Raw genomic sequence first — 16,279 nt, 5'->3', positions numbered from 1 at the left:
TTTTAAGTTTCAAGTCTTATCTTCTATTGCACTAAAGTTATATCCAGAAAACAATGACTGCCAAAAAACATTAAGTATGAAAGGGGCATAATTCTGTAAAAAATACAATAAGAGTTATGGGGATTGTAACCACACATGCAGATGATGATTATAAAGAAACATTTTTAATTTCAAGTCATTATTTTTTAAAGCACCAAAGATATGTCTATAAACAAAGCTTTCAAAAAAAATTTAACATGAAAATAATTGCAAGTTTAACAACTTTGTGACCTTGACCTTGGGTATAATGGGCCCAGCCCCTGCATATACATTGTTTGTATGATAGACAATGTTTATGTGAACTTACAGTAAGATATAAGCAATAGTAACAAAGATATGACAGAAAAGCAAAGGTTGCCGAAAAACTTTAACCTTACAAATAACCTAAGTATAACACCTTGGTGACCTTGACCTTATATATAATGGGTCCAGCCTCTGCACATACTTTGTTTGTATGCTGGACAATGTTTATGTGAAGTTACAGTAAGATATATGCAATAGTAACAAAGATATGACAGAAAAACAAAGGTTGCGAAAAAACTTTAACCAAGAAAGGTCACGCCAACGCCGAGGCGAGTAGAATAGCCCCCCTATTCTCCGAATAGTGGAGCTAAACATCATTTTTGAACCAAATTTCAGTTACAGTGTTTTGGATCATCACTGCTGATATAACAGCATAATATCGAAACAACTATTACCTCCCATACAGATATACTGATATAGTACAAGTGGGTAGGGTAAATAAATTGTCACCTACTCAAGATATTTGATGAATTCTTCCAAGTCAGTTGGTAATGTGCCTATATCTCTGCAATAGTGTAAACATCGAGTTCATTTTCAATTCAAATGAAAATACATATATTATAACAAAGTCTTGTTCCTTTCTTAAGAGGTAACTTTGTACTAAGGGGCACACCTTCAACTTTATGTCAATTTCTTTTTTTAAACATGAAAATGTAATATAATCTAATAGTAATAGTCATTATGTGATTTCCAGATAGTTCAATACAGAAAAGACATTTACCAATTGTAAGTCACACAGTGACTATCAAATAATGATGCAAAATTTTGCATTTGGCTGTACCTTATAGTCTGGTTGGCTGACAAATTTATTTGCAATAATTTACTTATCTGTGCAAATGTTCAAAAAACAAACTTCAGTTTGTCAATTTTCTACTTGTACAATTAAGGGGCCAAGAAAGGGAACCTATATTTGTTTGTTTTCATAGTGACAGTAGACAAAATCAATGCTTGAATTGATTTTGCCATTAAAGATGGAATCATTACAAACATTAACCCGATATATGGGTACAGCTGTTGACATGCAGTAACAGTGTTTACATGGCATGTATCTTACAACTCTCTTGTCAAGTTGGACAGACACCCTTGGAGTCCCTCACAACCAACCCCTTGTGCACTGGAAGCAGAATCTCCTCCACTTCCCTTAATTTTGACAGAACAAAAAATCAGTCATCTAATTTTATTTTCACTACAAAAATGTAGTAATAAACTTTGAATGTTCCATATGGCCAATGGTAAACTTAAAGTTCCATAGTACTTTAATGTTTATGTTAATACAGCTGTTCAAAAATGGAATATGCATAATGGCCAGGAAAACTACTTTCTCTAATGCTGTAAGAGTCTTAAAGGGAGGTAATGAATAAGAACGGATTAATTAATACTCATCAATTATTCAGACCTATGACAAATAGATGAGATAACTATAATTGGAAACAGAAAATAACAGGAATTAAATAATTTATATTTTATGTTCATAAAAAATGTGGCAGCAAAATTATAACCAAAGTCATACAACTTTTAATTTCTGGGAATAAAATGTTTAATCAAGTTAATTATGAAGTGCTGATTTTATCTACACACTGAATGTATTTCTATGAAACATCAAATTAAAAACTGATGATTTATTAGTTTAAAAAATCATATCAGAAGGCATGCCCCTTCAATTAATATCAACAACTTCTAACAATCAAAATATCTACTTCGAAACCTGCTTTTTGATAACTAGTTAAATGTTGTTTTATCTCATTCTATTAATTTTATCAACAATTATATATAGCATTATATATATAACAAGCTTATCATGCTAACTGCATGCTTACATATATCAACATGACTGGTCCATGCAAAACTGACCATCTGAGTTGATTTGGAAATCCAAGAAAATGAAATTTTCCATTTTTGACAAACAAAAGGCATGCCAGTGTAACAACACACATACATTCAACATCAAACAGAACACAAAACATGCAAACTAAAACCTAACTGTGTGTGATTTGTAACTGAACTCTTTTACAATACCTAATATATTTTTATACTCCAATGCCTCAGGTCCACAGACTGCCAATTCTACACTGCTATTGATTCTTAAATTGCCAATCAACCTGTGAAATGTTTCTATGGAAACCAATTTTTCCCTATATAACCACAAAGTCATATGGCTAAAAGTGTAAATATCCATGACACATCATGCAAAATATAAATTTTCAGTTATTGGTGAATCTTGAATTTTCCCATGAAGCATGCATCAGGCAGAACAATACTAGCTGCTAGCAAGTTTGTCCATGTACACTATTGATCGAAGGTAACATGGTTACTACCTGAACAATATGTTACCTCAACCTCAGTTTTCCAATAACAACTGTAAGTTTCCTAGCAACATTATTTTTCATGCAATTTTAAGATCGCTTTTTTTTCATCAATGCAATAAATCTTCTACATGTCATCAATAGATAATGTCCATCAAAAGAGAGAATTATTACAGGCTGTCCCTAGCTTAACTAACAACAATTCTCACTATCATGATAAGAAATGCGAAAACATTCTATCTGTAGCTCATCTACTCTGACTATCCCTCTATTTCACTCCCTAGAATGTCCTTCTATTCCACACCCTAGCAAGTGACTATTTCACACCCTACAAGGTCCCTCTATTACTCTCCCTCAAAAAAGGTCCTCCTATTTCACTCCCTAGGTTCACAAGCACCTCATGTGATCTGCCCTGGCAAAATTCCACTCAAGCCAAACACAGTATCCCAGATCAATTTATGTTGTTTTAACCAAATCTTTCTCATTCTGTAGTTCCATCCCAGCATTTTTTTCCAGTGTTTATAGTGAAATAACCAGAATATAATCAGAATAGTTCACTAAAACTAGATGTATGACCATAGGACATTGGTTTCCCAATTTCCTGTCACTGTAGATGGTCTTGTTACTCTAGTTGAAATATTTTTTAAGACACAACTTGTAAGCACTTTATGTGTCTGTTTCACTAAGTCAAGGCCCATAACTCTGGTCAGCCTGAATGAAATACCAAAGAAAACACCAGATGTACAACTTCACATGCTATATAACAATCCTTTTTTGACACTAGGTCAAGTATATGAAACAAACTATTATACCCTTAATAATTCAAGGGCCATAATACACTGGTCCTGCAGAGTGAAAACAACAACTTAGGTGCACAAATTTACATGCAGAATAATATTCCTACATGATTTTATGACTGTAGGTGGAATACATTTTACAATATATATGCAACACAAACTTTTAAGCACTTTATATGTATTTTTTACTAAGTTAAGAACCATAACTCTGATCTGGCTGAGTGAAATCTCAAAAAGAACACCAATTAGGTCCACAATTTCACATGCTATATAATAATCCCCTAATGTTTTTTAAGTCAAATACGTTTTGAGCTACATGAGGCACAAAACTTGTATGCCCTTTTATGCAAATTTTTGACAATGAAGGGCCATAATGTTGGTCTGGAAAAAGAAATCCCGAAGAAACCCCGGGTGCATAACTTCACATGCTGAATTACACTCCTATTAAGTTTTATGACCCTAGGTCAAACATGTTTTAAGATGTGTGTGACACAAAATTTTATGCCCTTTCGTGCCATTTTTTGACAAAGTCAAGGTACATAACTCTGGTCTGGCTGAATGAAATTTCTAAAAACACCCAATGTGCACAAATTCACATGCTGAATAATATTCCTGTCATGTTCCATAATCCTAGACCAAACACTTCTTGAGGTAAATGTGACACAAACTTTTAGCTGTGTGAAATCCCAAGTGAAACACAGGTGCACAACTTCACATACTGAATAACAATCCTATGAGGTTGACTATAACTCAAATACTTTTTGAGATATGCATAAATTCAAAAACAAGCGGTCAAACAGATGGACAGGGGCAACTCTATGTGCCCCCACCCCCAAAATTTTAAAGGGGAACAAATATTAGATGATTTTTTAAAAAAAAGTTCCTGGAAGTATTTGTGTAGACAATACATGTGACAGACAGACAGATGGCCTGATTGGCAGGTAGGTGGAGTTACAGACAGATGGACTGACTGGCAGGTAGGTGGAGTTATAGACAGATTGACTGACTGATAGGTGGGTGAAGTGACAGACAAATGGACTGACTGACATCACTCCCCCTTGCAGCTGAAGCAGTGGGGATATTAACAACATCTCATGCATATGAAAAGCTACTAATATTATACACAAACACATTCAGTATACCTTGCGAAACATGGATCAGACCTTCATAATGCACAAGGGAGAAAATATGCAGTATAAGGGGAAACAACTCAACAGCAAGCTAACATTAGTATACATGATTAATATCCCTTGGCATCATATATATGATATATACTGGACATGAAGAAGAGGTTTCATTAAGCAAGTGGAGGCTTAGCCAGAACTCACCTAGTTGCTTGTAAATCATAAGCAGAAAAGATTACATAAAACATCATGAAGTATCATCTTCTCTATATATTTCATCATGGATAAAGTACTGGAATCTTACAGAAGTTTTTGTTCAAGCAATTCAGCAAAACATATTTTAAGATTTTTCTAACATCTCCTCATATAATGACACAGTGTAATTAGTTGTGTCAAACTCTCCCAATGATGTATGGCAACAGAGCTTTGTGTACATTGCTCCTAGACTAAGGAACACTCCCCCAATGATGTATGGCAACAGAGCTTTGTGTACATTGCTCCTAGACTAAGGAACACTCTCCCAATGATGTATGGCAACAGAGCTTTGTGTACATTGCTCCTAGACTAAGGAACACTCTCCCAATGATGTATGGCAACAGAGCTTTGTGTACATTGCTCCTAGACTAAGGAACACTCTCCCAATGATGTATGGCAACAGAGCTTTGTGTACATTGCTCCTAGACTAAGGAACACTCCCCCAATGATGTATGGCAACAGAGCTTTGTGTACATTGCTCCTAGACTAAGGAACACTCTCCCAATGATGTATGGCAACCAGAGGTTTGTGTACATTGCTCCTATTCTAAGGAACACTGTCCCAATGAAAAATGGCAACCAGGTTTGTATACATTTCTCCTAGACTAAGGAACACGCGCCCAATGAAAAATGGCATGGCAACAAGAGGATTGCATACTTTACATCTAGACTAAGGAACACTCTCCCAATGATAAATGGCAACCAGGTTTGTGTACATTGCTCCTTTACTAAGGAACACTCTCCAAATGATAAATGGTAACCGGAGGTTTGTGTACATTGCACCGAAACTAAAGAACACTCTCCAAAAATGATGTATGGCAACCAGAGGTTTGTGTACACTGCTCCTAGCATCTCCCAATGAGGTTTATGTACATTGCACCAAAACTAAGGAACACTCTCCAAAATGATGTATGACAACCAGAGGTTTGTGTATATTGCTCCTATATTAAGGAACACTCTCTCAATTAAATCTGGAGTATAATGCCAATATATTCTGTTTGTTTTCGTACATTATGGTTTATGTTTCTTGTTCTTCTTATTCAAACCTTATCTTATTAAATTCATGTGTTTGCTGAATCCAGGGTTAACTTAAAGCTGGAATGTAATGTCCTTATAACCAGAACTTGGCTATGGTTAAAGGGCAGATATTGTTGTGACTCCAAAGACATCAATATGGGTTGGTATTGGCAGACATGGTTGTGAATCCAGAGATAAATCAGAGCTGGACTATCCATGGCATACATGGTTGTGAATCAAGGAATAAATCAAAGCTGGATTGTTAATGACAGACATGGTTGTAAATATAGGGATAAATCAGAGCTGGATTGTTAATGGCAGACATAGTTGTAAATTCAGGGATAATCAGAGCTGGATTATTAATGGCAGACATGGTTGTGAATCAATAGATAAATCAGAGCTGGATTGTTAATGGCAGATATGGTTGTGAATCAATGGATAAATCATAGCTGGATTGTTAATGGCAGACATGGTTGTGAATCAATGGATGAATCAGAGCTGGATTGTTAATGGCAGACATGGTTGTGAATCCAGGGATAAATCACAGCTGGATTATTAATGGCATACATGGTTGTAAATTCAGGGATAAATCAGAGATGGATTGTTTATTGCAGACATGGTTGTGAATCAATGGATAAATCAGAGCTGGACTGTTAATGGCTGACATAACTGTGAATCCATGGATAAATCAGAACTGGACTGTTAATGGCAGACATAACTGTGAATCCAGGGATAAATTAGAGCTGGATTATTAATGGCAGACAAGGTTGTAAATTCAGGGATAAATCAGAGATGGACTGATTATGGCAGACATGGTTGTGAATTAATGGATAAATCAGAGCTGGATTGTTAATGGCAGACATGGTTGTAAATTCAGGGATAAATCAGAGCTGGATTATTAATGGCAGACATGGTTGTGAATCAATAGATAAATTAGAGCTGGATTGTTAATGGCAGACATGGTTGTGAATCAATGGATAAATCAGAGCTGGATTGTTAATGGCAGACATGGTTGTAAATTCAGGGATAAATCAGAGCTGGATTATTAATGGCAGACATGGCTGTGAATCAATGGATAAATCAGAGCTGGACTGTTAATGGCAAACATAACTGTGAATCCATGGATAAATCAGAACTGGACTGTTAATGGCAGACATAACTGTGAATCCATGGATAAATCAGAACTGGACTGTTAATGGCAGACATAACTGTGAATCCAGGGATAAATCAGAGCTGGATTATTAATGGCAGACAAGGTTGTAAATTCAGGGATAAATCAGAGATGGATTGTTTATGGCAGACATGGTTGTGAATCAATGGATAAATCAGAGCTGTATTGTTAATGGCAGACATGGTTGTGAATCCAGGGATAAATCACAGCTGGATTATTAATAGCATACATGGTTGTAAATTCAGGGATAAATCAGAGATGGATTGTTTACTGCAGACATGGTTGTGAATCAATGGATAAATCAGAGTTGGACTGTTAATGGCTGACATAACTGTGAATCCATGGATAAATCAGAACTGGACTGTTAATGGCAGACATAACTGTGAATCCAGGGATAATTCAGAGCTGGATTATTAATGGCAGACAAGGTTGTAAATTCAGGGATAAATCAGAGATGGACTGATTATGGCAGACATGGTTGTGAATTAATGGATAAATCAGAGCTGGATTGTTAATGGCAGACATGGTTGTGAATCCAGGGATAAATCACAGCTGGATTATGAATGGCATACATGGTTGTAAATTCAGGGATAAATCAGAGATCGATTGTTTATGGCAGAAATGTTTGTGAATCAATGGATAAATCAGAGCTGGATTGTTAATGGCAGACATGGTTGTGAATCCAGGGATAAATCAGAACTGGACTGTTAATGGCAGACATAACTGTGAATCCAGGGATAAAATCAGAGCTGGATTGTTTATGGCAGACATGTTTGTGAATCAAGGGATAAATCAGAGCTGGATTATTAATGGCATAAATAACTGTGAATCCAGGGATAAATCAGAGCTGCACTATTAATGGCAGACATGGTGGCAAATCAGGGATAAACAAGTATGATTTTTGTTGTGACTCCAATGACAAAACAAAGCTGGGTTGTTAGGGTAGACATGGTTGTGAATCCTGGGATAAAACTGGACTGTTTAGAGCAGATATTGTTGTGAATCCAGGGATAAATCAGTACTGGATTGTTTAGGACAGATATTGTTGTGAATCCATAGATTAATTAATACTGGGTTGTTTAGGGCAAACATTGTTGTGAATCCAGGGATAAAGTTTAGGGCAGATATTGTTGTGAATCCAGGGATAAACTAGGACTGGATTGTTTAAGGCAGATATTGTTGTGAATCCAGGGATAAACTAGGACTGGATTGTTTAAGGGAGATATTGTTGTGAATCCAGGGATAAACTAGGACTGGATTGATTAAGGCAGATATTGTTGTGAATCCAGGGATAAACTAGGACTGGATTGTTTAAGGGAGATATTGTTGTGAATCCAGGGATAAACTAGTACTGGATTGTTTAAGGGAGATATTGTTGTGAATCAAGGGATAGACTAGGACTGGATTGATTAAGGCAGATATTGTTGTGAATCCAGGGATAAACTAGGACTGGATTGTTTAAGGGAGATATTGTTGTGAATCCAGGGATAAACTAGGACTGGATTGTTTAGGGCAGATATTGTTGTGAATCCAGGGATAAACTAGAACTGGATTGTTTAAGGGAGATATTGTTGTGAATCCAGGGATAAACTAGTACTGGATTGATTAAGGCAGATATTGTTGTGAATCCAGGGATAAACTAGTACTGGGTTGTTTAAGGGAGATATTGTTGTGAATCCAGGGATAACTAGGACTGGATTGTTTAAGGGAGATACTGTTGTGAATCCAGGGATAAACTAGTATTGGATTGTTTAAGGGAGATATTGTTGTAAATCCATGGATAAACTACTACTGGATTGTTTAAGGGAGATATTGTTGTGAATCCAGGGATAAACTAGTACTGGATTGTTTAGGGCAGATATTGTTGTGAATCCAGGGATAAACTACTACTGGATTGTTTAAGGCAGATATTGTTGTGAGTTAGGGGTCTGGGTCTTGCGCATGACACTTCGTCTCATTATGGTGAACATTTATGCTAAGTTAATTCAAAATCCCTTAATGGATGGAAGAGTTACAGCCCAGAAAAGAATACCGGACACACGGACGGACAGTGCGATTTTAATATGCCCACCTTTGGAGGCATAAAAAAGAAATGTCAAGGTCTAAATTAAAATTTCATTAGTCTTTATATTATTCTTAGGTGAATTATGATAAAACAGCTATCACAGGAGACAGCGCACTTGACTATTTTGATGCTGGATAGTGAAAATGGGTACATCTGAGGAAGCTGGAGCAGTCCCTGGAGTGTTTAATGACTCCAATGTGGATGAATGTATTAGACAATAGCTTATGTTTGTGTCAAAAGAATTAATAAGAGAGATAAAGATAAAGTTATCAAAACATTAAATAAGTATAATTCAAAGCAAAAAGGGGGCATAAATGTGAAACAACTATTTTAAATTTGAATCAAATCCATTTATAACTGAGATAGAGTGGAAGTGCACCAAAACTGTAACCTGAAATTCTAAGTTGAAAGGGGGGGGGGGGATAATTCATGAAATATTGGTGCAAGAGTTATGGCCCTTCTGCCATTTGATGTGGGTGATGATGAGGAATAACTGTTTAAAGTTTGAAACAAATCCACCAAGTCATTACAGAGATAAAGAGAAAGTGCATCAAAACTTAAACAAAAGTGCAGACGCGGAAGGACGCCGATGCTGGGTCGAGTAGTACAGCTCTCCATACTTCGTATAGTCAAGCTAATGTGAACAATGGAGGATAGACTTTCCTATCAGGACTGTGTTTTTTCACTTCTTTAAATGATATAAGAAATTCTAGCAGCCGGAATTAACATAACAACATTGCCTTCCCGTTAAAGAATTGCTGTGTTGTGCCCATGTATCTGTACCAGAACTGACATGTTGTATAGAGTACTGCTGTGTTGTTCTAATATTTCAGTAAAACAACTACAATATTGTGCAGCTGTATCTGTACAAGAACTGCCATATTGTAAGGATTGCAGTGTTGTATGAAATTAGTCATGCATTTTGTCATGTAAAGGATTTGGGTTTTCACACATTTACTGGATATACCTGTTACAGATATCAGTAAAGCAAACTTACAAAGCCCGAGCTGTTCTGCTGACATTTGATGTACTTTTACTTCTCATCTTTGATCGGTATTCTGGTTCTGAGAGGTAACCAGAGTTAATGTCACCTATAAAAGATATTCACAATATATCAAATTGTTTTATATGGACAATGATAAAGTGACACCCTTGATACATAGATAAACTATATTATTTTGCATCAATACAGGAATACTATCTTTGTTGACAATTTCTTCAAATATTTAATTTCCTTTAAACCCACTTTATTTCTCACTAATAAACATCACAGTCAAACAGTTTTGTCTGACATATATTTCAGACCTGTATGTATTGAACTTGTTGTAGAACTATGAAATGACTTGTGTTTGATTCAAATACTTTGGTTGTCAGAACACTGTTCAGGTTTCCTGCATAAAACTAACTGTTCAAATTTTGTTAAATCTTTGTTTCTTGATTTGCTGACAGAATGTAACTGTTGTAATGATTTTTACAAAACCCTCTTGCATAAATATATGAAGATAACTTGTACATTATAGTCTGAGGGGCACATAAAAACTGTGCCTAAAATCTTCTTCTTAAAGAAAACATACTATTTAACTTTTTTACAAAAGTATTCTTGTTTCACATACCTCTCACAGACCTTGATGGCTTCTCATAACTAGGTCTGTATGGGTTAATATCTGAAATATACAAGATAGCACAGTAAAAATATATCTATGGTAACTAGGACCTTCATATGCATCAAATATTTTAGACTGCAACACAATTACTCATTCACTTTACATGCATCAAATATCTTAGACTGCAACACAATTACTCATTCACTTTATATGCATCAAATATCTTAGACTGCAACACAATTACTCATTCACTTTATATGCATCAAATATCTTAGACTGCAACACAATTACTCATTCACTTTACATGCATCAAATATCTTAGACTGCAACACAATTACTCATTCACTTTATATGCATCAAATATCTTAGACTGCAACACAATTACTCATTCACTTTACATGCATCAAATATCTTAGACTGCAACACAATTACTCATTTACTTAAAATGCATCAAATATCTTAGACTGCAACACAATTACTCATTCACTTTACATGCATCAAATATCTTAGACTGCAACACAATTACTCATTCACTTTATATGCATCAAATATCTAAGATTGCAACATAACAACTCTTCATTTGACATGCATGGACAATTTATAGATTGCAACATTGCAAACTACAGTCTAACCTGTACTAACGGTCACCTCCGATCAGCGGTCACCTCCGTTCAGCGGCCATTTTATGACGCCCCCGACGGATTTTCCTATATTTTATCACTTTATTCAGCGGCCACCTGCCGTCCGCGGCCAGCGGCCACCAAAATTGCCTCCCGACCGCCGTATTTGACCCCTTTCAGCGGCCATTTTTCTTCCAAAATCAATTATTTTTAGGCAATAGTCGCCGAAGATACCCGATTTTTGAGAAGCACGTGATTGCTAAGTTTCGCGTGACTTCACCACAAGAACGACAAAATGACATGAGCTTCTCAATTAAAATTGATAACCAAAGGTGTAATCCCCTTTTTGTTATGATCAAATGGCCAGTAATTATCGGCAATTAGCGTGTCACCTTGGGTCAATTTTGTTGTTCACAGTTTGACCTCGGTTAAAGATAATACTCGATTACTAACTAGTAGTATAATATTTGTGATTTTTCATACTTCTGTCATCAAAATACTATTAAATTTATACGAAATTAATTGTGTTTGAAAAAAAAATATAAACCACTCCATCTTTTACCGAACGTAACGGCAATGGTAGATTTTAGCGTAGACAATAAGCGCGGAGAGTAGCTTCCCTTACCAAAATGGCGAATATTGTAAACAAACTTGTTTTGAAGTTGGAAAATTGTCTGTAACAATTTTTGTAGTAAAACAATCACGCCGAAGTTTTAGATTGCTAAGAAGACCATTTGTATTGCGAAGGCAAATGCACGTCATTGTATCCTGGTAAAAAAAAAATGGGAAACCCCCCAAAAATGGGCCTAAAGGCTAAACTGGCCAGAAGTCTGAAAAATACATATATTGGCTGCACCTCCGATCAGCGGTCACCTGGCTTTAGCGGCCAAATTGTCTGCTTCCCTTGGCTGGCTGCTTAAGACAGGTTAGACTGTATTCACCTTATATACAACAAATATCTTAAGATTGAAACACAACTACTTATTCATCTTACAATAAGATTTTTGATGGTAGAGCAGGACCACCCGGTGCCACGCAAAGCATTGTTTCAAGCATGAGTGGGCACCAACCATCCATTAGCCAGCTGGAATTCTATACCCCAAGCAAGGTTTGGAACCCACATGAGGGGCAAGTGATCTGATGTCAGCAACCTTTACTATTCAGTCACTTGTGACCTTAAGCAATCAGTGAAAATAGTCCCAAATTTTTCATCCAAACTTAGCTTTGTTGTGATGGCCTCAAAACCATTTGAACAAACTTGAGAACAGCCCAACCAAGGCTGCTATAGATCAAGTTTGGTACATCAAGTGGTTCATGAGAATAAGTTGTTGCGAAATTTGTCTTTGTTTAGCAGTCAAGTTGGAACATGTTGATTAAAAAGAAAAAAGTCAATCCAAGGATGCTACAGACCAAGTTTAGCAAAGATCTTAATGTCGTTTAATGATTTATCTATTTTAGCTCTGTGGGTCCCTAAAAGGGTATTTAGCCGAAACATCTGATCATGCAATGATGCTACAGGACACGTTCAGTGAAGATCCATCTAAAGATTCATGAGAAGAAGTTGTTTAAGGTTTTATTCTATTTTTTGCTCGGACAGTCATCAAAAGGGGACAAGATGAATCATTTGTAAAACCTTGAGAAAGGTCCATGCAAGGATGCTATAGTCCAAGTTTGGTGAAGGTCCATCAAACAACACTAGAGATGTAGCTTAAAGGTTTTTCAGCTTTTAGTTCTTTATGCTCTTAAAAGGAGCCAAGAAGAACCATTTGAGCAATGTTGAGAGAGGACAATGAACAAAACAATGTTGAGAGAGGTCAATAAACAAAACATTATTCCCACTCTTCTTTGAAGTGGGGCATAAAAATGTAGAAGCAGGACAACAGATGTCCGATGAGGGATAAGCAATGGACCGCCCACCTACACCAATAGCTCACTCTTAACAGATGATATTTTTATAACTTATTGCTAAGTATATCTTTTCTGCTATAAGGATGCATACACATACAGAATCTCAACTTCTCTGTTATCTGCAAAGTCACATCTCACAAACACAAAACATCTCATCTTTAATCAATCAGAGTATAGTACTGATTTTAACATGACCTAATTTGTTTTTATATTAAACAGAGAAAACTGAAAGTGTGACGTTTTATATTAAATCTTTGTTTGTACAACACAATTATACATACCATCAAATATCAGGACCAGAAACAACAAGAGGGCCATGATGGCCCTATATCGCTCACCTGTTATCATTGCACTTGAGGACAAGAAGGTCCTCAGAAAAAATATCTAAGTCCAAAGGACAGGAACAACAAAGAGAAGAAATTTAACAAAAAAAAAAAAAATTCTTAAAAGGTACAGATATGTCAAAATACTACTAAAAATTGGAGGTACCATCCATGTTGTACCACAGAAAAGTGGTCTTGGTTTTTCCCTACGGCCAATAACAAAAAAGTTACTAAAGATAACCTATTTATAGTAACGTAAAAGGGAAGTAATTAAAAAGAAAATTATTGTAAGTGAACAAAAGAAGGATCTGCCAAATAAATCTGTTGACATAAATGAAATTTCAGATCAGTATCTTCATTAGTTACGGAGATATACCCATTTTAATTTGAAATAAAGGGAGGTAATTTGACATAAAATCAGTTCATAGTTATCTACCCTGATTGGCTCAGTCCAACTAATGACAATGATGAAATTTCAAATAAGTCCTATACGTACTTACTGATATAAATCCATCTGATTACAATCAGGGGAGGTAATCAGACATAAAATAACTCTGGAACCTACGATTGGATCTGATTCGTCATGGAATCCAAGATTTACTGTTGTTGAAGATATTTTGGAAGTTTGTATCAAATAAAACCATAAATGAAGTCTCGATATGACAGCAAAAGCCAAAATAGCCAATTTTGGACCTTTAGGGGGCCATAACTCTGGAACCCATGAAGGAAGCTGGCCAGTTCAAGAAAGGAACCAAGATCTTGTGGTGATACAAGTTGTGTGATAGTTTGGTTAAAATCAAATCATAAATGAAGCTGCTATTTGTGCAGACAAGGTCAAAATAGCTAATTTTGGCCCTTTCAGGGGCCATAACTCTGAAACCCATTATGGGATCTGGCCGGTTCAACAAAGGAACTGAGATCTTATAGCGACACAAGTTTTGTGCAAGTTTGATTAAATTCAAATCATAAATGAAGCTGCTATTGTGCAGACAAGGTCAAAATAGCTAATTCTGGCCCTTTCAGGGGCCATAACTCTGGAACCCATAAAGGAATCTCGCCAGTTCAAGAAAGGAACCAAGATTTTATAGTGATACAAGTTGTGTGCAAGTTTGGTTAAAATAAAATCATAAATGAAGCTGCTATTGTGCAGACAAGGTCAAAATAGCTAATTCTGGCCCTTTCAGGGGCCATAACTCTGGAACCCATAAAGGAATCTGGCCAATTCAAGAAAGGAACCAAGATCTTATGGTGATACAAATTGTGTGCCAGTTTGGTAAAAATCAAATCATAAATAAAGCTGCTATTGTGCAGATAAGGTCAAAATAGCTGATTTTGGCCCTTTCAGGGGCCATAACTCTGGAACCCATAATGGTATCTGGCCAGTTCAAGAAAGGAACCGAGATCTTATGGTGATACAAGTTGTGTGCAAGTTTGGTTAAAATAAAATCATAAATGAAACCACTATCGTGCAGACAAGAAATTGTTGACGGACGGACGGACTGACGACGGACGAAGGGTGATCACAAAAGCTCACCTTGTCACTATGTGACAGGTGAGCTAAAAATGAATAAAACACTAAAAAGAGGACAACTATCTAGTGGATGTCAAGAATGCAAGTAGCATTCCTTGGTATCATAAGAGAATTGACAAACTATACCTCAAACAGTGATTATCTCTGCCATAAAATCTTATAGTAACACCACTCGGGCTGCATCCTCTTGATATAATTTCTTGGAACTCAAAACAATGGTTTTATGCAAAGACAAAATCACTGTTTGGGATATCTAATTTCTTATATCTATGACTATTATTCAAATGTTGATTTCAAAGTTAACCATTTTGAAAATACAATTATTTCCAGCTTGATTTACTAGAAATATTTATGTGAAATGAATAGCAAGACAAAACATAAGTAAGTTTATAAAATAATACAAACAAATTAGTTAAGTTTATTAGCCTACAATATACAGTGAGGCACCCAGTTCATATGGTCATTGACTTTCCTATGTTTGGATTGCTCAAAACCCTGGAAAATTCAAGCAATTTACTAATCCCCTTGCATGCTCAAGGGATCAGTGTTAGACTCAAAGTTAAAATATTTCAAACATAGATTAGAAGCAATATCATGAAAACTATTAGGAACAACTAAAACAAAAATAATAAACAATACTGGCTACTTTTTGTTGAGCCCACTTGTGGAACTGAAGACATAGTCATCCAAATGGCTGTTCAGTGTATGTGTTGTGTGTGCATTTGGATTTGTTTGTCCGGACAATACCTTTGACATGCAAGGAGCAATCTTGTTTATATTAGGCATGAATATTAACCTCAGTGAGATGGAGTGTCATGCACAAACTCAAGGTTCCTATCTCAAAGGTCAAGGTCACAGTTGGAGTTCAAAGCTCAAGACAGATCTTGTCCGGCCCATAATTTTGACATGCATTGAGGAACCTTGTTTATATTTAGCATGAATAACTAAATCAATGAGACAGAGTGTCATGTGCAAACCCCCAGTTCCTATCTCAAAGGTCAAGGTCACAGTTAGGGGTCAAAGGGTGGGCTCAACGTATATTAATTACATGTTATAGGTGCAAGTTTTATACAAATTGCTGCCATGTTATAAGTATGCACTTATAGTATATGAAAAAAGAATGCTCCTACTTGTGCACAACATGTAAAAATGTCATCATGATATGGTGTTATGTGAGTAGCAATATAAGAGTTATTGGTTCAGGAGTGGTTGGTATATAT

At 36.0% G+C, this 16,279-nt stretch overlaps 1 protein-coding gene across 25 annotated transcripts in view; it reads right to left on the bottom strand.

Moving 5' to 3' along the window:
* Nucleotides 1-16,279, bottom strand: part of LOC123563976 (sorbin and SH3 domain-containing protein 1-like) — a 426,437-nt gene that overhangs the window by 130,235 nt on the left and 279,923 nt on the right. For 23 of the 25 annotated variants that reach the window (XM_053536619.1, XM_053536629.1, XM_053536606.1 and 20 more), the window contains 3 exons: nucleotides 10,687-10,737; nucleotides 10,071-10,164; nucleotides 797-847 (listed from right to left, as the gene is read on the bottom strand). In XM_053536619.1, the coding sequence (XP_053392594.1) occupies nucleotides 797-847; nucleotides 10,071-10,164; nucleotides 10,687-10,737 (196 nt within the window). The remainder of the gene's footprint in view (nucleotides 1-796; nucleotides 848-10,070; nucleotides 10,165-10,686; nucleotides 10,738-16,279) is intronic. The other 2 variants (XM_053536609.1, XM_053536618.1) reach the window with 1 other exon arrangement.

The sequence above is a fragment of the Mercenaria mercenaria genome, chromosome 2, assembly GCF_021730395.1.
Source record: "Mercenaria mercenaria strain notata chromosome 2, MADL_Memer_1, whole genome shotgun sequence".
In the NCBI taxonomy this organism is placed as follows: Eukaryota; Metazoa; Mollusca; class Bivalvia; order Venerida; family Veneridae; genus Mercenaria; species Mercenaria mercenaria.
Note: the sequence above shows the minus strand (reverse complement) of the source record. Positions and strands in the feature narration are given on the sequence as shown.